This window comes from Perognathus longimembris, chromosome 17, assembly GCF_023159225.1.
Source record: "Perognathus longimembris pacificus isolate PPM17 chromosome 17, ASM2315922v1, whole genome shotgun sequence".
Classification (NCBI taxonomy): Eukaryota; Metazoa; Chordata; class Mammalia; order Rodentia; family Heteromyidae; genus Perognathus; species Perognathus longimembris.
Genome location: NC_063177.1, coordinates 4001778 through 4023660, shown reverse-complemented (window position 1 = coordinate 4023660; position 21883 = coordinate 4001778). Strand labels below are relative to the sequence as shown.

At 41.5% G+C, this 21883-nt stretch overlaps 1 protein-coding gene, 1 long non-coding RNA gene and 1 pseudogene across 2 annotated transcripts in view; 2 read left to right on the top strand and 1 right to left on the bottom strand.

The window, feature by feature from the left end:
- The window catches only part of Hs3st3a1 (heparan sulfate-glucosamine 3-sulfotransferase 3A1), an 88909-nt gene extending 80124 nt beyond the window's left edge, over positions 1 to 8785 (top strand). Inside the window, 6 exon segments of the mRNA XM_048367302.1 lie at positions 7838 to 7923; positions 7926 to 7978; positions 7980 to 8109; positions 8112 to 8215; positions 8217 to 8384; positions 8386 to 8785. Coding sequence (XP_048223259.1) covers positions 7838 to 7923; positions 7926 to 7978; positions 7980 to 8109; positions 8112 to 8215; positions 8217 to 8384; positions 8386 to 8472 — 628 coding nt within the window. The 3' untranslated portion in view covers positions 8473 to 8785.
- Positions 8786 to 12411: 3626 nt separating this feature from the next.
- Positions 12412 to 15081, top strand: LOC125365953. Its single transcript, XR_007213761.1, has 2 exons — positions 12412 to 13273; positions 15025 to 15081. It is a non-coding gene; the product is annotated as an uncharacterized LOC125365953 (long non-coding RNA).
- On the bottom strand, positions 13735 to 14955 carry LOC125365952 (annotated as a pseudogene).
- Positions 15082 to 21883: the final 6802 nt, after the last annotated feature.

The following is a 21883-nucleotide window of genomic DNA, read 5'->3' as shown; positions in this document are numbered from 1 at the left end:
AAAAGACTGAGGAAGTTAAAAGGATAAAGGAATGAGGACCAAACATTTGGACATCACAACCTTACAGGAAACAGAAAAGAGATCCATCCACCATAAAGCCATTTAATTCTCTCCATTGAACTGAAGGCCTATCTCTGTAAGAAGGAAGATGACCCAAGATGGGAGAGAGAAGCTGAGATACTACTGTTTCTGTGGTTTATGCCATATCCTCTTTTTCCCATGTTATATTTCTCCTCTAATGATCTCTCCTATTGTCTTTTATGTTCACGTCTTGCTTAAATTCTTCTCCTGCTAGATGAAAGGATGGAGGTTATGTAACTGTTCTGAACTTTCTGGTACTATTTGTTGCCTGGGAAGTTAGGGATTAAGTATGGCTTTTTCTTTTGTTTTGTTTTGTTTTTGCCAGTCCTGGGGCTTGGACTCAAGGCCTGAGCACTGACCCTGGCTTCTTTTTGCTCAAGGCTAGCACTCTGCCACTTGAGCCGCAGCACCACTTTTGGCCGTTTTCTATATATGTGGTGCTAAGGAATCTAACCTAGGGCTTCATGTATACAAGGCAAGCACTCTTGCCACTAGGCCATATTCCCAGCCCAAGTATTGCTTTTTCTGACTTGGACTCATAAAATGGATGCATTGGAAGGACCACCTCGCTTCCTTCCTGTTTTAAAAACTGAAGTATGCTGCTTGGGTCTCTTTGAATGGCAGTGGCTTCATTAGGAAAGAAATTGGGGCAATCATATTAACTACGTTATTTCTCTTACAACTGTATAAAAGCTTAAATGAGAAAGTAATTGCTGAAATGTTTTGCAAACAGGGCCAGTTTGTCAGATCACTTATCTGTGCCACAGTTGGAGATCCCCTCCTCTGTGATATAATGGTGCATGCTGGGTGGGGAGGGTAGGTGGCCAGATGTCTCAGCAGCTCCTGATCTGGTAATTTGCCTGGGGAGGCACAGGACCCCCAAATCCTATGTGTGGGGGTCAGCTCCAAGCCTCTTCCTTTGTGATTACTTTTCCACAGACTAGAGATAAAATTGGTTTAGCAAATGCCTTTGGGGGTTGTCATTATTTTGTTTGGATTTTACAAAATTCACATTTTCTTAGGAAAAAGTGGGCTATGTATTTTTATAAGCATCGTAAAATATTTATTCATGTATAACTTTACAAAAATAAAGGACACATATCCCAGATTACAGCCCAGTGAGCTTTCACAAAGAGCATGTACTTATGTAGCAAGCAGCATCTGTCTGATCACCCACTTCCAGAGCCCTGCTGCCCGTCCCCAGTTACTGACTCTTCTTAAGGGCAGGCACTATTGGTCGTTGAATGCAATAGGCAACAGGTGAGTTTATCTGTCTTTGGCCTTCTCATAAATGAATGCATGCCTATTCTTCTCACTAGCTACATTTGTTAACATCACAAGATTAAGCCACACCATCAGGCACCAATGTCAGCAATCTTCTATTTTGGTGGCTAAATGGTATTATGTACGTGTGTGTGTGTGTGTGTGTGTGTGTGTGTGTGTATACACTATACACTTCTGTTTGATATGACAGTTGGGTACCTTGAATTTGAGACTGTGAAGATTCTCTGTGAACTGCAGTGATCATGCCTTTTGGAACAGGTCTGGCATGTCTACTGAGTGCAGAGGGGCAGAGTGTGTGTGCATGCTCTGCTTTAGTAGAGTGCCAAGCAGCTTCCTAGATTCATCGTGCTAGCTTCCTTCCCAGTACCAAAGTTCCAGAGAGCCCTTATCCTCACTTACACCCAGAATTCTCAGTGATCTTTATTCTAGCTGGTTTATAAACTCATAAAACATTATTAGAAATGGTTAGTCAGTCATCAGAAGCAAGCGTATGTGTCACAGCCTGATAATGATGTTTTCTTTATTTTTATTTCCCTCCCTTCCTCCATCCTTCCTTTCTTTCTCTCTGTATCTGTCTCTTTCCTTCCTTTCTTATTTCTTCTGTCTTTCTTCCTTTATTTTTTTTCTAGTGCCAGGGTTTAAACTCACAGCCTGTCACTTGCTCACTTTGCTTTCTCAGTTGGCACGCTACCATTTGAACTAAACCTACACACTGACTTGATGGAGTCTTATAGACTCCTGTGACTAAGCTGACTTTAAATCTCAGTCCTCCAGTTCTCAACCTCCTGAGTTGCTAGAATTACCAGAGTGAGCTACCAATGCTTGGCTGATATTGGGTTTAAATTATTGTTTCTCTGATAACAAAAGAATTCTGATGACTTTCATAAATCTATTAAATACCTGAAACTATCTTATGTATATCGTCGTTATCTAAGCTTTTTGCTCTTTTGTTTTAGGCTGGTAGTTTTTCTTAAATATATTGACTCATAATGGCTCTTTATATGACAGATAAGACTATTTTTTGTCAGAGGCATGTATTTCAAATATTCTCTCCCATTCCAATGTTTGCCTTTTTATTCACTTAATTGTCTCATTTGATAAAAAATATTTTTGTTAGTGTAGTTTAATTCAGTCTTATCATTATTCCTTTAATATAGCTTCAAAATCTTGTCCTCCTTCAAAATATCTAAGATGCTCTCCTAAGTTTCCTTTAAAATGCTTGTTTTACCTTTCCTGTATATGTCTGCAAGCAACCTGTAATTGGTTTTAGGTAGAGTCAGAGGCAAGAGGCAAGATTAACTTTTCCTTGTGAATAACTAACCAAAACTATTCAAAACATCCCGGGGCAGGTGTATTTACAGATTTATTAGGAGAAGCTACTTCCAGTAGTAACACTAAAGGAAAGCAAGACTACCAACAGAGACTATGAGGCAATGGGAATTGAGAGGAAATGGCCCAAGACTGAGAAGAAAGGTAAAGCCCAGAGGAGCTCCTTCATTTTCCCATTTCTTGCACATATTACATGCGCACGGAGTGTCATGGCAGACTCTCCCTCAATGGAGTTGTGATCACAGTAGTCTCAGAGAACAGTCTGTTTTCTCAAAGGGATGTCCTGTTTCTCTGATTATCCCTGAGGCCCCACCACAGAGGCAGATCTGACCCATAGCCGGTGTGACAGTGGGAAAACAGTCTATTTTTGGGGTCCCTGGTAGGCCCTACATGACCCACAGCCATCCATGAACAGCTTCTCAATCAACTGCTGGAGGCTAGCCTAGGAAAGAAGTGTAAGACCCTATCTAAAAATTAGCAAAAGCAAACAACTGAAGTTGTAGCTCAAGTAACAGAGCACGGGCCTGGCGAGAGCAAACCACTGAGTTCAACCACAGTACTGCTAATAAAACAAGCAATGACCACCACAAACAGAGCTTGGCAGGTTCTCAATAACAATGGCCATGCTGACACGACCATTGTGGTCCAGATTTCCTGAATGTTGGGACTGAGTTTCATGGTGAGATGAAGAAACTGAGCTTAGTGAAATTAAACGACTGACTTGAAGTCACCCAGCCAGCAGTGAGAAGAGATCATGTTCCTGCTTTCAGATCAGCTCCATGGAATATCATGAATTATTTCATTCCTCTTCGGTCCAGCAAGAGGAAAACAAAACCACAGCCCTTTCAATACTTGGCTTCAATACTTAATTAATTGCAAAGCCAATTGACTCCTTTGTCTAACTAAATGCTCTCCTAACCATGCATGCCTTTGCTGTCTCCTGCATGCCTCTGTAGAAAAGAATTGTTGTAACCAAGTTTATGTCCCTACGTGTCTATGGGTTTAGTATAGTGTTAGTTAGGCATTGCTATGCGATCAGTATCTAAAACTCTTAATCTTGGAAAACCGTAACTTCATGAATCACTCTCCCCATTCCTTTCCCAAACAAGCCCTAGAAACCAGTTGGCTTTTTGTATCTATGGTATGACTCTAGAGATAACCTCACTGAAGTGGGACCAGGCAGCTAGTTGTCTTTTGGGATTGGGTTGTATCACCTAGTATAATGTCATATTGTATCACATGACAGAATTTCCTTCCCTGTTGCAGCCCCATAATAGTTCCTTGTATGGATATCCTACATCTCATTCATTGGTGAACAGTTGTATTGCTGCCATTTTTTAGTTATTGTGAATTCTGAGTCCTTTAGAAGAACTAAATGCATAAATCACACCTGGTAATAATAATTGGCCAGTGAAATCCTTTCTCACTTTTATATCCTTTAGGATGCTTTAATTTCTCCTTATCATTTGGTCTCTACCCCATTCTCCACACCTACTAGAAAAGCTTCCAAATTTTATTCACAGTGTAGAGATGAAATTGGAACAATACACTCATGTAGCTTGGAAGTAAAGTTCTCTAGGACCTTTCCCTTCTATCATCCAATTGATGGTTTCCATCGGCTCCATCTTTAGGGAAATTCCCTGGACTTCCCAGAACCTGGCTGGGATTTCTTCACACCTTTCATGATGTTGGGGCTTTCACTGTCTATACAAGGTCTATGTGCTTACATAGAGTACAGTCTCAGCACATGTCTTACAGGGGTAAGGAAGGGTAATTCCCAGGTCTTCATGATCCCTGGAAATTCAATATTTTACCTTACAGGTACGTTTCATTTCAAAGGAAGATCGGCACCATTTTTTTTTTCATTTTAACATTTTATTGTAAAGGTGATGTACAGCGGGGTTACAGTTACATAATACAGGTAATGAGGACATTTCTTTTTGAACAGTGTTACCCCCTCCCTTATTCTCCCAGCTTTTCCCTCCTGCTCCCCCTCCCTGCAAGTTATGTAGATCATTTCCAACATAGTGTCCAGTGGGTTTCACTGATGAATTGTTCATACTTTGTCCCACCATTTCTATCAGCACCATTTTGAACATTCAAGTCTAGCCTGCAATAGGGAAAATGACTTGAAAAATGTAAAAGAATATTGCAAGTTAGTGTCTTAGGTGAGTCCTTTTACAAAATATCTGTTCTTTACAATCCAAAGTTAGAATTTATTTAGACTACCACTTTTTTGGTTTGGGTTGGGTTTTTTTTTTCCTGCAAAAAAGCAAGCATGGGGAAAGCTTATAGTCAAGCCTGATGCCCTTCCTTCATGCCACCCAGTCAGTTTTCATCCTGCCGACAACGGTCTGTAATTAATGTGCTTTTTTTTCTGAAATCCTATTTCAGCAGTTTCCTTTTTAAGCTCCTACTTTGGATAGTTATTTTCCCCCATTCTATTCAAGTAATTTAAAACTCAGTTTCTTCTTCAGTTGTCTTAAAACTGTTTTCACAGTCTACAGCTTTCAGTCTCAGAGAAGGGCTCTTGGGTGTCTCCCCCTGTCCCCCTGCAAGCCAAACTGGGAGCTCCCCAACTGAAGTCTGATACCTGTGTGTGAGATGCAGGCCCAAACTTAAAGTAGTTAAAAGCCACAGATAATAGGAAAGGAGGCAGGAATGTTGACCTTTTGTATTTAAATCAACAAATACTTTTTCTTATCACTGTGGTGCATTTGGTGTTTGCTTTTACAGACTGAAACATTCCCACACATTTGATCAAATTTCTTTCACTGAGAAATTTGAACCATCTCTGGGCAGATCTCCCAGCTTATCTCGTACATGGGTAGCTAAACTGAGCTCCCAGAGCTTGTTGGCCTGGTCACCTCTCAGTTCTCTGAAGGAGTCGCGCTGTGAAATTGACACTGTGAAGTTGGATGGGGGATAATGTGGAACACCATGCGTCTCCTTGCGATATCACTGAACCCTCCTCTTTGCTCGGTTGCTTATACCTGGCACTGAAGTAGATGTAAAGGCTCAGTTTTAGTAAGGTAGATTAGAAATTCTTTTAAAAAACAAATTATAAATTTCTTTTAAAATTAAAATCCATCAACAGAAATCGTGTATCATTTTTATTCTTCCTTCCAAAAATTATAGAAGTGAAGCGAACCTGGTTGAAATTATCACAGAAAACAAAACTAGGGTAAAACCTCCAGCATTAAATTGCAGTACATCAGCACCACAAAAATACCTCACCAGGTGAGGAATTTGTGTCTAATACTTAACCTGCAAACTAACAGACAGGATGCCTGTGATTAACTTTAAATTAAGTCATTTGGCACGGTGGGAGTGCAGACCAGGTGATTTATGAATGAAATTGTTTATCAGTTACGGATTTTGTACTGGTAAAAGGCTTGAACTCAGGACCTCACACTCTCACTTAGCTTTCTTGCTCAAGACTGTCACCTCCACTTCCAGCTTTTTGTGGCTCATCAGAGATAAGAATCTTATGGATTTTCCTGCCCAGGCTGGCTTTGAATCATGATCCTCAGATCACGACCTCTTGAATAGTGAGAATTACAAGTGTTAGGTACCAGTGCCTGGCCAGCTGTGAGTTCTTGAAGGTGGAAGTGGGAACATAAGGTTCATTTTTGCAATCTTCTTTACATTCATGTTTGACATTAAATACATAATATAAGCAAATAGAATAAATGACAAAACTTGAAATATATTAAGAGTGGCAATCTCATGCAATGAAATATGTCTTTTATTACAAATGCAAAAGAAAAACTAGCTGCAGAATTTATTGAAACAAATCATCAGAATTAGAAATAGTATATTGCAGTATGATAATAACTTATAAGAAGGTCAATGGAGAAAGGAACTATAATATTTAGAATATGATAATGGGGCCATCTCAAATAATCAAATAAAAGGTAGATTATTTAATGTTCTGTTTATCACACACGAAAAAACTTCCCTCAGGAATTATGAAGACAAGTCACTAACAGGCAAATAGTGTATTCAGTGTAGATTCACTGGAGGGAATGTACTAAGAGATGGATTGTGTATACAGTATGAATACATTGGATGAAAAATGATTGACACTGGGAAGGATAATTGACCTGTGTCAGAATTCATCTACTCAAAATGGCATATAATTTTAGACTTACAAATGACTTACTTCTAGAATATTCCATTAAATATTTTGGACGATGGCTGAAGGTAGGTAACTAAAACCAGGCAAAGTCAAACCAGAGATGAAGGAGGACAGCTGTGCATTATGATATTGTGTTAAATATAATCTCCAAGCTGGCGGTGGCTCATGCCTGTCATTCTAGCTCTCAGGAGGTTGGGACTGAAAAGATGATGGTTCCAGGCCAGCCTAGACAGAAAAGTCTGTGAGATTCCATTTCCAAAATAACTAGCAACAAAGCTGGGCTGGAGCTATGGCTCGAATGGTGGAGCACCAGCTGAACAAGGGAGCCAGGCAAGGAGATCCCGAGTTCAAACCTCAGTCCCACAAAAAAGTGTATATTATTTCTTTATTAGAAAACTCTTTGAGAGAAATGATTCTTGTTAGGAAAAAGATAGATGGCCACAATAGAAATAGTACAAGCATGTGTACAGGAAGGACTGTAGACAGTTAAATACGATCTCTTAGCTACATCATTGTGTTTAGGATTCATCTAAAAAATGGACCAAGTTGAATAGAACAGGTGTCATTGGTCAAGATGCACTGTACTCAGAAACTGATGTGATGATTGAAGCCCCTTTGTACAACTACTGAATTTTTTTAAGAAGAAGAGAATTTGACCAAGTTATTAAAGGAGTCCTGAATGATACAAATAATAATAAAAAAATTGAAATTTACATAACGCATAGGAGCTCTCAGGCCCCTTTCTGAGCTACCGAGTTTATATTAACTAATAACACTGGTCACCTAAAGGCGCGCCCCTGTAAGGCGTGGTCCTGGGGCTTCTGCACAGCAGAACCAGACTGGCCACGCTGGGCATTGCGCACCCCCGCTCCACTGGCCCTGTGCCAGCCTCTCTCTGTCCCTCAGGTCCAGGCCCTCCTCCTTCCTCCCTCCTCCTCCGACTCTCACAAGCCTTGTTTTCTTTCTCCGTTTTTCCCTGTCTCCCCCCCCCCCCCCCCCCAGGGAGCTGATGCCCAGGACCTTGGACGGGCAGATCACCATGGAGAAGACGCCCAGCTACTTTGTGACGCGGGAGGCGCCCGCGCGCATCTCGCCATGTCCAAGGACACGAAGCTGATCGTGGTGGTGCGCGACCCGGTGACCCAGGGCCATCTCCGACTACACGCAGACGCTGTCCAAGCGGCCCGACATCCCCAGCTTCGAGAGCCTGACGTTCCGCAACCGCAGCGCGGGGCTCATCGACACGTCGTGGAGCGCCATCCAGATCGGCATCTACGCAAGCACCTGGAGCACTGGCTGCGCCACTTCCCGCTCGGCCAGATGCTCTTCGTGAGCGGCGAGCGCCTCATCCGTGACCCGGCCGGCGAGCTGGGCCGCGTTGCAGGACTTTCTGGGCCTCAAGCGCATCATCACGGACAAGCATTTCTACTTCAACAAGACCAAGGGCTTCCCCTGCCTCAAGAAGGCCGAGGGCAGCAGCAAGCCGCACTGCCTGGGCAAGACCAAAGGCAGGACCCACCCCGAATCGACCCGGGCGTGGGTGCAGCGGGCTGCGCGAGTTCTACAGGCCCTTCAACCTCAAGTTCTACCAGATGACCGGCCAGACTTTGGCTGGATGGATAACAAATATAATTTAAAAAGAAAAAAAATATCAAATATATAATATATTTTTTTTATCAATCGGTACAGAAAAGGAAGTTTAATATTTGAGCTGAAAATATTTGTTTCAGTATTTTTCTTCCTTCAAAGAATGAATGTTTGCGCCTCAGCTCCATCCTCATGTATAACCAGTACACAACACTTGGGATGAACACAAAAGGAAAACTGCACTCAGTTTAATACTTTCACCTTTCAGTTTGCATTTTTATGTCCCATATGCCCTGTCATAAAGTATAAGTATCATTAAGCATTTTAGAAAGCCCAGGTAGGTGCCATGGCTCACATCTATAGTCCTAGCTACTCAGTAGGCTGAGATCTCAGGATCCAGGTTTGAAGCCATCCTGGCCAGGAAAAGCCATGAAGGTCCTAACTCCACTTAGCCACCAAAAAAGGCAAGACTGGAGGAATGGCTCAAGTGAGAGAGTGCCAGTCTTGAGCAAACATGTGAAGGGAGGACATTCAAGCCCCAAAACAGGCACAAAAATAACCAATAAAACAGAACCTTAAGAGTAAACATTGATCTCTCCTCTTTCTATTTATATATGACATTTTGACAAAATATCTATTCTTACATTCTTACATTTCTCTCCCTTTGGCCCATGTCACCCTGTTAAATGAAACATTTCTCCAGTTACCACTGTACATTTGCACACCTGTGTTCACACTGATTTCTGATCTGGTTTTGATCCTTATGCTAAGACATGCTACCATAGAGCTAAAGATTATTACCTCATTTCACAAATGAGGAATATCAGCCTTGGGGAGGTTCAGTGACATACCATAAAGCCAGATGTGGATCATGGACAAATATTCCCCATCTTCCACTATTTCATTTCATGCTGTTTTGCAAGGAAGGATGGGGAATAAGATGTGGGCTTTTGGAAGCTAGAGTCTTTTAAGAGACAAGGTGATGACTACTGTCTAAGCTCCAATTCTTATACCATAATTGTTTTTAAGAAAACCATTAAGACCAGGACTTGGTATCTTATACGAGCCTATCTTGGCTCTTAGCCAATTAAAGTTCTCTGAGAGAGGGACATTTAACAGGTTGATGGTCGATTTAAGTTTAATAGAAAATTACTGGATTCTTTCACCGAGAGCAAAATAGAGAGGCCACACTCTGAATGCAGCAATATTACCTGTTTGTTGGTGTGACTGTTTTGTGCTTGTGTGTTTCAAGGAGAAACACAGCTGGTGATGGGGCTCATGCCTGTCATCCTAGCTACTCAGGAGGCTGGAGATCTGAGGATTGTGATTAAAAGCCAGCCAGGGTAGAAAAGTCTGTGAAACTCTTGCCTCCAATTAAGCACCAAAAAGCCATAAGTGGAGGTGTGCCTCAAATGGTAGAGCAGCAGACTTGAGTGAAAAAGCCAAGTGAGAGTATAAGGCCTTGAGTTCAAGCCCCAGAATAGGCACAAAAAATAAAAGAGTAAGGAGAATCCCATTCAACTAGTTTACAAGTGTGCATCTTACCTTTCCTTAAACTTTTTTTGCAGAAAGAGTGTCTACATTGATTGTAGTACTGCACTTGTCTTCAGCTAGTACTAAAACCTTATCAGTAGACAACTCACTTGAAATACCTTCATTTTTCATGTGTGGAGGATGGTCACCTTGTCACTTTACTCCTCCCATCCCTCACTCATGCCAACTACTGAATATTCATTAATAGTTGGAAAATATTCTAAGACATACAGTGGTGGTTAAATGGTGGCTTTTCCTCTTCTATCAACTCCCACACCTCCCCACATTAAAACCTCCTAAATAAATCAGTAGTTTATTAAGAGTTTTCCTTTGCTCTCTGAGTGGGTATTAACAAGATTAGCATTAATGGGAATTAAATTGGTTTAGCGAGGAGCCATCTGCACAAAATATATAAAACATTTATAATTAGTCTGTCAGCAACATTTTATTGCAGGTTTAAACCCAAAAGGAAAAAAATGTCTCTTCTTATTCCATGAATCTTTATCTACCAAAACTTAAAGGACCAGACCCTCTACTGCATTGAAATAATATTCTGCTTCTTTTTCAATGCTGTCAATCAAAAGAAACTGAAGTTGGTTTAAAATATGCAATGTCATTGTACATTTATATTGCATGCCACATCAGGGATGTAAATATTTCTGGAGAAGACTAACACAGGATTGAAATGAAGGAGAGTGAGGGAAAACTAGCTTTTGAGTTCCTAGATGTGTTTTTATTGCTCCAAACTTTTGGGTTTCTTGATAGTATTCATTTGTGGGGGTCAATTAGACCCCAAATCTGGCGGCCTTTTCCAGTTGCTCTCCTTTACCTCTGTGTCCTCAATTTTCTAATTCTGTACACTGTCTCCCTTCTACACGATTCATCACCAGCAGCAACAAGATACTCATTTTAACTCTCCTTATCATGGAACTCATTTTGTTTGTGTTTCTGAATCTTTTTGTAAGCACTTGGTTGCTTGGAATTATGCAAAAGTTGCCTGGCATAAAGAAACAATCACACCTAACAATTGCATTCAGTTAACCTTCCTCTTTTTGTGTGGAAGAAATAATAAAAGAACAAAATTGAGTGCAAAGATTTCTGCACACAGCCGTTTTTGTTCTTGTTATTTGAAGAATGACTATAGAATGACCCAGGAAAACCTTCAAACTTTTAACAGTCCCTAACAGCACTTGAAATTATAGATCTCAGCAGTATATAGAAAGATCTGGTTTCACCCAGAACAGGAACATTCCAGTTCTCTCTACAGTGTGCCACTACTCCTGTGTCAGCTCTGTGTCAGCCTCATGTCTACTTTTAATTCAATTAGTTGTACCAAATAATAGGTTTTTTATATTGAACAAAACATCTTAGTCATCCTTCCTCTAAGCTGTTCTCCAAAGTGCCTGCCAAGCATGCTGGCTCTCTGCAGAACGTCTTTGCAAGAGAATATCCAGAAGTGCTTTGCTTCTGAGATAGTGCCTACAACACATGCCTTCTCCAGATAAACACTTGTGAGGCTAATTAACTTGATTTTAATGTTGTGTATTGATGGATATTGATCATTCTAGTAGAATTAAGCCTGCTCTTACTGTCTTCTTTTTGGAGGAACCTTCAAAGTTACAATAAACCACTATGATGGGTGGATTGATTTCCCATTTGGCACTTGAGAAGTTTTAAAAATATACACATTTGTTTTCAACTTCTTAACTTGTGAGTTTTCAGTTGCAAGCAGGATAAATTTCTCCTAAATATCTTCATCGTTGTTCTTCCAGCTGAGACCTGCCAAGTACCATCAAGAGATCCTCAATGTATTGTGGGAATAAATACCTCTGGAATAATAGTAACTTATCATTTCACCTGAATAAAACAGTAGCTCTAGCCAGAGAGGGTGGCTCAAGCCTGTAATCCTAGGTACTTAGAAGTTAGAGATGTGAGCACCGAGGTACAGGCCAGCCTGAAATGTAGGGGGAGTTAAGAGAAGTCCATGGTTGGGTCAGTGGTGCACAGGTATCATCCTATGTTATGGAGGAAGCAACAGGGCTGGGCACAGAGCTGTCCACCTCTCCTAGTAACAAAGAGAAACACAAACAGGAGGCCTAAATGGGCCTAAAGAGAAACACTCTTGGAATAACCAATGCAAAGAAGACCGGGGGCATCAGAGGCATGATGATAGAGACCTGCCTAGCAAACACAAGGCTCTTGAGTTTAAACTCCAGTACTGATCCCACCTCCAAAAAAATCCTACAAACAACAGTAGTTCTCCATTCTCACTGGGAGGCCATACAGATGAGACTAAGGTGTAAGGCTAGGGGTCTTTTTTGTGTACCTGCTGATAGTGAGGCTTGAACTCAGGGCTTTGCGTTCTCCAATTTTTCACTCAAGGTGGTGCTCTACCACTTGAGCCACACCTCCATTTCCAGCTATATATTGGTTAGTTGAAAATAAAAGGCTCTTGGATTTGTCTTCCCTGCTGGCTTGGAATCACTATGCTTTCATTTAAGCCCCTGGAGTAGCAAGGATTACAGGCATGAGTCATCAGCAGTTGGTAAAGACCATGGTTGCTGTTGTTTTAAACAAAATGTGATTTTGTACCCAGGACAGTATTAGGAGGCTTTTTTCTCCAGATTTGGCTCAGGGTTGCCAATGGTGTCCTGTGAGTAGAGGTCAAGAATACTACTTAAATACCGCTTAATGGACACATGAACCCCTCCCGCCCCCCGCCAAAGAATCATCTCAACCAAAGTTGAGATTCCTGGCTAGAAATGAAGTAAATTAGTAAATTAGTCACACAGCATGTGTGTGCAAAGCCAGCTTCACAAAGAGTCTTGGCATACACTCTAATTCTTCCTCTTGGAAAATCATAACAAGAGATCAACATTTAATGTTACACTTTGCCATGAGGGGCATTAAAGGAACTGATTCGAGTGCTGGGCTCATAATGGAGAGAAGGAGAGCAACTTGTAACATGGATAATTGCATTTCTGTAATGTGGGATCAGTCAGCTTCAGGTGGAGAAAATAACATTGCAATAAAACATTCTGAAGGCTCTTTCAAGTTCAAGTCTTGTACTTTCAGTTTGCTGGGATGACAGGGCCATGACAATATATCTTGTCACCTGACAACCCTGAGGTGCTGAGAGAGAAGTAAATATCTCCCTTTCTGTGAAATGACAAAATTCAACAGATGTACCCTGGTTACCAGTGTCCTCTGGACTGCTAAGAAATAGTAAGGGTAAGAAAATTCTTGTGTCCTCGTAGCCTGGAAACCCAGAATTTTGTGCAGAAGTTTTGTTGAATTGGGGAAGACAGGAGGTGGTAGGTTCTTTTTTTTTTGTTTTTTGAAAGCTCTCAAGTGATTTTATTCCTATCCATGATTGCAGACATTTAAAAAACCATAACATCTGAGTTCACCTTAAAACATATATAAAGCAGTGATATACATAGCACAAAATAGTTTCAAAGGAGGGGGACAGGAGCAACTTTCAATAATTAAAATGTAAACATGAAAAAAGGATGGAATAAAAAGTCCCTACCTATTTCTACTTAAGATGTCATGTGATAATATTTTACAATGTCCTGTGGGGTCAATGCATGTTTGCGTATATGTCCATGTAACAGCCACATATATGATACAATCTCCTTCCAACACATATACATACACAGATAATTATTTGCAGTTCAGATTAGGGCAATTCTAATGTGCCACTCTGCACAGTTGTTTAAATCACGTTTGGACCCTCTTTCTTCACAAAATAGGGCAGACAGCAGGAAATGAAAAGGTTGGTTTGGTGTGATTGAGATTCCTTTGTTTAACTGTACACTGTGATGAATAATTTTCTTCCGTAGTAGTTCTGTGAAGGGCTGACTCACTGTGGTTTTCATGAGGAGACGCATAAAGGATCACACACTCATTGTCATGCTAGGGGAGTAACTCTCACTCTGAAAAGGATTTAAGAAATTTCCCCCCATTTTACCATCATCCCTTGGAGTGCCAGGTTGATTACTCAGGCTCATATTATTGGGAGAATTCTTGGAAATACTGTCCATATCTCCTGAGCCTAAAGAGCCATTCATGTGATGTGATTCCATTCCTCTTAAGCCACCTATGGGACCATCAGACCCAGGACCCATTGGAAAATTAGGTCTGTTTGGCCCAGGAGGTACTGCATTCATTCAAGTATACATGTTGTCTCCAGAGTTGGTTGAATCTGGGGGACTAGGCACGATGGGTGTTCCTGGTGGCCCTCCACCTCCTGGAGGACCTACATAATTCCCAGGAGATGCTGAAGCATATGGTATTGAATTGGCATTTGTTGGGTTTGGCCAGGGTCTACCACCACCTGGACCCATGTTCATTCCAGGCATGCCAGGGCCACCTAAAGCATTCAATGGGGGTCTCATTGCACCTCCATAGTTCTGTGTTCCTAAGGGCACCATTTCTCTTGGAGGAGTCATTCTCTTCATTGGCCCATCCATACTTTGATGTCCTTGTTGTCATGTTGGGTCCATGCCACTGGGGAGTAATGGCTGACTTCCTGGAACACCTCCAAGTGCCTGATTAGGTATCCTCAATGGGGGCCTTGGACCACCAGCGTAGTACCAAGGTGACATAAAAGGCTGAAAGAACCCTGGTGACACAGGACCTACTGGCATGCCATCTCCTGGGGGAATGTTTCCTAGCACTGGACTTGGGAGTTACTGCAGCACTGTAATCATGGGAGGCTTTTGCTTGCTTGAGTGTTCACATTTCCTGTTTCTCTGGAGCTGCACAGTAGAGATACCAAAATACACACCACCAAGAATTTAAGAATCCTGGTGGTTCCCCCAATGTGATTTTTCCCCCCATCTTATCTGTGATAAAAAATGTTTGGGCCGATTTCTGAGCTCCTACATGGAGTAGATATTCATATACATAGAGTGCTAACTTCTCTCAGGCCTGGCTGTCAGACGGGACGGTGCTGCTGTTACTCTTGCTTTTGCCTTACATGCTTGTGCCAAGAGCAGCTCCCACTGTCACGCACCTGTCAACCCATCACAGCCTCCCCGGGAACAGTCCTGTCCCCATGATAGTTCTTAAGTATAGAGAAAGTCATTGAAATCCAGCCCAATGCAAAGCCTGATGTAAAATAAAACAGAATCCTGTAGCCCTTGCTGGGGAATGGGGCTTTGAAATCTCACACCTCAAGCCCATCTGGAGGAGAATGAGTGTTCCTGGAGAATTTGTGACCCCTGGTGTCTTCATCAGCTTGCAAAGAGAACAATATTCAGTCTCAGTGTTATGGAAGAAGAACATGAACAGGGACATGATAAGCCTATTTGTTACACAGAGGAAACTTGAAAAGGATGAATTAGGGAAACAGCGAGGCAAGCATAGCATGGTACATAGTCACAAAATGATTTTTTTGTTATGCCAGGAGGAAAGAAAACTGAAAATAGAAATTGCCTTCTAATATCTGGATCCTCTGTGGGATATTAGAAGATGATTGTCTATTTCAAGCTACAACCTGATTTTTAAAAGTTAATTTCCAATGTGGTATTCTGTTTATAGCTATATGCCTCACAGCTTAAACTCTTAGTATTATTGTCACACTAAATGGTGACAATAAATGAAGACACAGTATCTATTTTGAGTCCTTCATCCCCCAATATATAGGTGAGGTATTTTGGACGTATTTCAAGGATCCGATTGGAATGCAATTGGTCCTTCATAAGCCCTGCTGGGTAAAACATGAGGGGACCAGACTTGATTTCTAGCTCAGTGCTAACCTGTAATATCCCCCCCAGCTCACAGGCTGTCAAACTGTGGTCCAAGACACTCTGTCTCTATGAATATCAGTTTATTATAAAACCAGAGTGTTTACCACCCCCTGAGGTCTTGCCCGGATTGCAAATGGAGTGATGTGTCCTTTTGCCTCCCACTTCTCTCTACATATTGTCCCTACTTTCTGGTAGCTTCTGTCACCACTCACTGCTGCTGTGTGCTGACTCACTGCCCTAAGTTCTTCCTTCTTTTCCCATCCACCACTCTTAATGGTGCTTGCTTCCCATGAAAGACTCCCTGGACACAGTGCTCTCAGCTCTAAGACAAGCAGTTGGAATACTGTATTGTTACCTTAGGCTGATGTTGACACACAGATGCCATACATCTAACTTTTCCCCAGGAATGTTTTCCTTTGGGGGAAAAGGCACCGAAGGAAGATATAGGAAACAGACTGTGAAAGATGAGGCATGTTCACAGACAAGACAGGGCTGCTGGGCAGAGACGTACCTGGTTTCCCACATACTGCTTCTCACCCTGACCAGACCAGACAGGGGCGGGACTTGGCATTCTGCTTCTGAAAGGCTGTCTGCCTCCTAGCTGCTATTTCTGACTGATACTTCACTGCCACCTGTTATCTCTTATCTCAGCTCAGATGTCTTTATTTCAAGCCCGTAACAGCTGGTTGAGCAGAGGATAGTAGGATTCAGGAAACCTTAGAGTCCTTTCCATGGGCTGGGTGAGAAGGAACAAGGGTTTTTGATTACCATGAACTGATGCCCTCATAACCTAAACCTAACCTCATTCTCCTTCCAGGCAACTCCATCCCAAATACCTGTTGTTCTTTATGCACCAAGTACATGTGGTATAATACTTCTACCTGACCTTCATAGAGCTGTAAGCCAAAGCACTTTTTCAATTTGTTATTGTTATTATAATGGTGATGTACAGAGGGATTACAGTTATATAAGTCAGGTAAAGAGTATATTTCTTTCTAAACAATATCACCCCTTGCCTCGTTCTCTACCAGTTGTTTCCTCTCCTATCCATCCACATGTTGTATGGTTCATTTTCCACATAGTGTCTAGTGATAGTATCACTACTGCAGTTGTTCACCCTTTGTTCCTCCATTTCTGCACCCTCCTCCTACCCTTCCAAAGATAGATATAAAAAAAAGAACAAATGAAAACAACAATAACAAAGGTACAACCTCTTGTTTCCTTTTCCTGGAGTTCATTTTGATAAATATTGTTATATATGGTCAGATACACATAGGCATTGTGCCTTAGTGTTCCTCTCTTAAGAATATCCTTCTTTGTTCTCACTGCATGTGAATACCTAGAGTCCTGTATAATTTACCATGTCCCAGTGTACTTTAGATCTAGCTTCTACATATGAAAGAAAACATGCATCATTTGTCTCTCTGAGCTTGGCTTACCTCACCTCACATGATTTGTTCTAGGTTTATTCATTTCCCTTCAAATGACATAATATATTTTCTAATGGCTGTGTAAAATTCCATTGTGTATAGGTGAAAGATTTTTTTTGATCCATTCATCTATTGGGGCACCCATGTTGTTTCCATAGCTTAGCTATTGTGAATAGTGCAGTAGTGAACATGGATGTGCAAGTGTCTTTACAGTGTCTTAGCTTGTGTTACTCTGGGTAGATTCCCAGGAGTGAGCCAAAGCATTTTTACGTCGTACTTTAGACCTGAACTTTTCCCCCTTTCTTTCTATATTTTTTAGAAGTTCACATGATCAAATACATCATATTCCTAAAAAATCCCATTAGTGTCCCAACTAAATTATTTATAACAGTCCCCTTAGCATCTTGACAAGAAATGTACTCATTGCCTTATGTATGTAACGGTAACCCCTTTGTACATCACCTTGACAATAAACATTTTGAAAAATGAAGGAAGGAAAACCAAAAGAGTTTTCTAACTTTGGATGCCAGTGGCTCATGGCTACAATCCTACCTACTTAGGAGGCTGAGATATGAGGGTCAATGACAGTCTGGGCAGAAAAAAAACACACCAAAAAAGCTAGAAATAAAAGTGTGGCTCAAGTGTTCGTGCCAGCCCTGAACATAAAAACTTAACAAGAGCATAAAGCCCTGAATTCAAGCCTCGGTGCCACCACATACACACACAAGAACTTATTATCAAGCACGTTTGCTTTGTATTTACCCTTTCTTTTCAGCAAGTGCTTTATTTTCTATTTCTTTCTTTCTTTCTTTCCTTCCTTCCTTCCTTCCTTCCTTCCTTCCTTCCTTCTTTCCTTTCCTTTCTTTCTTTCTTTCCTCTTTCTTTCTTTCTTTCTTTCTTTCTTTCTTTCTTTCTTTCTTTCTTTCTTTCTTTCTTTCTTTCTTTCTTTCTTTTTTTGCCAGGTTTAGGGCTTGAACTCAAGGCCTGGGCACTGTCCCTGGCTTCTTTCTGCTCAAGGCTAGCACTCGACCACTTGAGCCACAGTGCCACATCTGGCTTTTTCTATATATTTGGTGCTGAGCAATTGAACCCAGGGCTTCATGTATACAGGCAAGCACTCTACCACTAGGCCATATTCCCAGCTCTTTATTTTTTCTTTCTTGTAACCATCTTATTCCCAAAATATACCTTATATTTTATTTCAAATTATTTTACCTTTTTTCTGTCACTAAAGAAAAACCTTCTTTACCTTTCTCAAGATGTACCTTTCTTTTGGATACAGCTTTCTTTTCTTTTCTTTTCTTTTCTTTCTTTCTTTCTTTCTTTCTTTCTTTCTTTCTTTCTTTCTTTCTTTCTTTCTTTCTGTCTTTCTTTCTGTCTTTCTTTCTTTCTTTCTTTTTTAGTTCAAGCCAGTACCAGGGCTTGAACTCGAGGCCTCGAACTGTTTTTGGTCTTATTGCTCACAGCTTGTGTTCTACTAATTGAGACATATTTCCAGCCCAACCTTTTGCTTGTTGATTGAAGATGGAGTCTTTTGTAGACTTTTCTTCTCAGCTTTGCACTGTGATTCTTTGACTCTCTGTCTCCTGAGTAACTGGATTACAGGTGTGAGTCACCTGTACCCAGCAGATCTAACTTTGTTATCCCCTCAGCCTTGGTGAGATGCAAAAATACCAAAATATGGCTTGCAGCTGTTCAGATTCCACATTTAATATATCTTGCTCTCCTTTTAGACACGTATAAAACATAAATAATGAGCCCCCCAACTCTTGGGGCTCACTGTTTGATGAGGTCAATAATAGTATGTTTTATATCAACAGGATGATAAATTCTATTGACTCGAGACCTACATACCAAACACAGAAAATCTGGAAGCAGACCTAGCTCAACCAGCTCACCCTCATTTTCACTTAGCTTGCAAATCTCTGATGAGTAACGATTCCTATGTTCTGTTTCCTCCCTGAAATTTCCCCTCAGTGTCTTCCTGCCTAACCCAGCTTATTCATTTCCAGTCATTCCCATGGTGCTTTCATTATTTTACTTGAGTTGAGTGCCTCTCTATAGCCTCTTCTTCCTCAGTTTTATGATCATGTTATTTTTTGTCTTCTTGTCATCTGGAAGCTGTCTTCTAGGCATCTAGAACTGCACTGTATCTGTCTGTCTCTGTCACTCTATCCTCCACGTGAGCAGCTCTCTTTCATTTCTTTCCACTCACTGTTTGAGGGTAGGTAGGGATGTGGACATACTCGTGGATAAGACAATTAAACATCGATTAGACTTATACAGCACTGAATAGGTTTGCCTGCCTTGAAAGAAGAAAGCAAAGCAAGGTGCATTTAATACTCATGGATCCTACCTCCTCCTCTCTTCTCTTCTCTTCTCTTCTCTTCTCTTCTCTTCTCTTCTCTTCTCTTCTCTTCTCTTCTCTTCTCTTCTCTTCCCTTCCCTTCCCTTCCCTTCCCTTCCCTTCCCTTCCCTTCCCTTCCCTTCCTTCCCTTCCCTTCCTCCCCTCCCCTCCCCTCCGTCTCCTCTCTTCTCCTTTCCTCCCTCCCTCCTTCCCTCCCTCCCTCCCTCCCTCCCTCCCTCCCTTCCTCTCTCCTTCCCTCCCTCCCTCTCTCCCCCTCCCTCCCTTCCTTCTTTCTTCCTTTCCTTTACTAGGATTTGAACTCTGGAATTCACACATACAGCTAAGCAGATGCTTCACTGCTGGAGCCATACCTCCATTATTTTTTGCTCTGGATATTTTTGAGATAGAATCTCACTTTTTCCCTGTTTTAGCCTGCACTGTGACCCTCTTCTTTTTGCTTCCCATTGTAGCTGCTATGACAAACATGAGTCACCTCTTCTGGATTGTTTTCTCCTGAGGTATGGCCTTGTGGATGTCTTGATGCCCAAGCTGGCCTCCAACAGCAATCCCCCTATATCTCAGCCTCCCAAGTAGTAAGGATTCCACATGCAGATCAGTGCCATATGCATTTCCTATTTTTAGTGACTTGTGATTCTCTGTGTCCTGATAATAAAGCCCCATGCTTTCTGGACCATCTTGTGAGTAATTCTGATGCTCTGACAAATGATAAAGTCTTACACAAATCACTCAAATACCACCGAACCTCATTTTCTTCCCTTATTAAAAAAAGAGAGTAGTAAAGAGGACAAACATCCCTGTCAGGGTCTTTCTTCCCAAGCAAGAGTGACGCATCCATTAACACCTATGAGCATGGCTGTTCGTCAGTAACTGTTTTCCTTCTGCCTCTTTAAGAGAATGACCATCTAGTTACTAGCTTGAATTCCTATAGGCAGGAGTTTAAGGCTAGGGGCAGGGGTGGGAGGGTACTTAGTGAGATCCTGACACAGACAACAACTGAAATCCAAACAAAACAGCCAAGTGATTGGTGGTAGCTGGCCAGCAGACCTGTTCTTTCTCTACACTGTGATTGCATCTGCCCATGCCAGGAGTGTGTTTTCTGCACCCTCCACCCTAACCCCTGACGTCTTCCTCTTTCCTGAGGCTCTACCTTTTCTTCTTTCTGAAATAGCCATTTGAGAAGGAAAAAAAAATGTTCTTAATAGCAGTTGCTAAATTAGGGTTATCTTAATCCAGTCATTTGTGGCCTTTTAATTTTCAGACGACCCCCTACCTTGAATCGTAAAAATATAACTCTAAAGAACTTGTTCATTCCTGGGTTTCCCGTTCTAACCATTACTTCTGGCCTTCCTTTGATCTGGTCCAGACAGACTATTTGCCGGGACATGTGCTCTCTCCTGGGAGTGTTTGTGCTCTGGTTTCCCTGCCTCCCCCAGTGGACACCCCCTCCCCCGTGTTTGCAAATTACAGAGGTAGAAAGCTTATCTTTTAAATCATTTCCCCTGGAGAGCTCAGCATGCACACACCATCAGAAATGGGGACACTATTTCTTGCCCCTTGGTGAACACACAAATATCATCTTATGGAGATAATTAAAGTAGTTACAGGCCAGAATAGGCAAGGTCTGCTATTCTGTAACTCAGCCTCTTGTGGACCTTACCAAAAACACAGTTGGCTTTGATTTGTAGCAGTTTATTCCCTTTAATCCAAAAAAGAAAATGTTTCATCCAAGTACTGGTGACTCATGTCTGCTATGAAAGCCCCCTCCAGAGGTTGAGACCTGGAGGATTGTGGTTTGAAGGTAGTCTGGACAGTAAAGTCCATGAGACTCAATTTCCAAAAAATAAGCAGCTGCAAGCTGGGCTAGAGGTGTGGTTTAAGTGGTAGAACACCAGATGAACAACTACAGCCCTGAGTTCAAACAACCTGGGTACTAAACATCCCAAAAAGGATTTCTAAATTGTATATATGTATGTATATGTGTGTGTGTGTGTGTGTGTGTTTATATGTATTTACCTCTGTCTAGCTCTAGAATGATTTTATCAACCTAAACAGAAAATCTGGACTTAAAACACTAACTTCCTACTCTGTCCGTCTCCTATACTCACCAGGCCCAGCATTCACAGAGAGACTACATTAAATCTCACTGGCACTGCTGGGTGCTTGTTTGCTCACTGAGACATGCTTTGTTGGCAACTGACCTCTGACTTACTCAGATATGGAATGAATGAATAGGTATTTGACTATAGGCTGTAACCTTGAAAATCCATAAAGACATAATTTCTTTTATGCTACATCCCCTTTCACATAAAAACTACACTGATACAAACTCCAGTAGCACAACAATTATATACAGAGCCCACTGTCAGTTTACTAA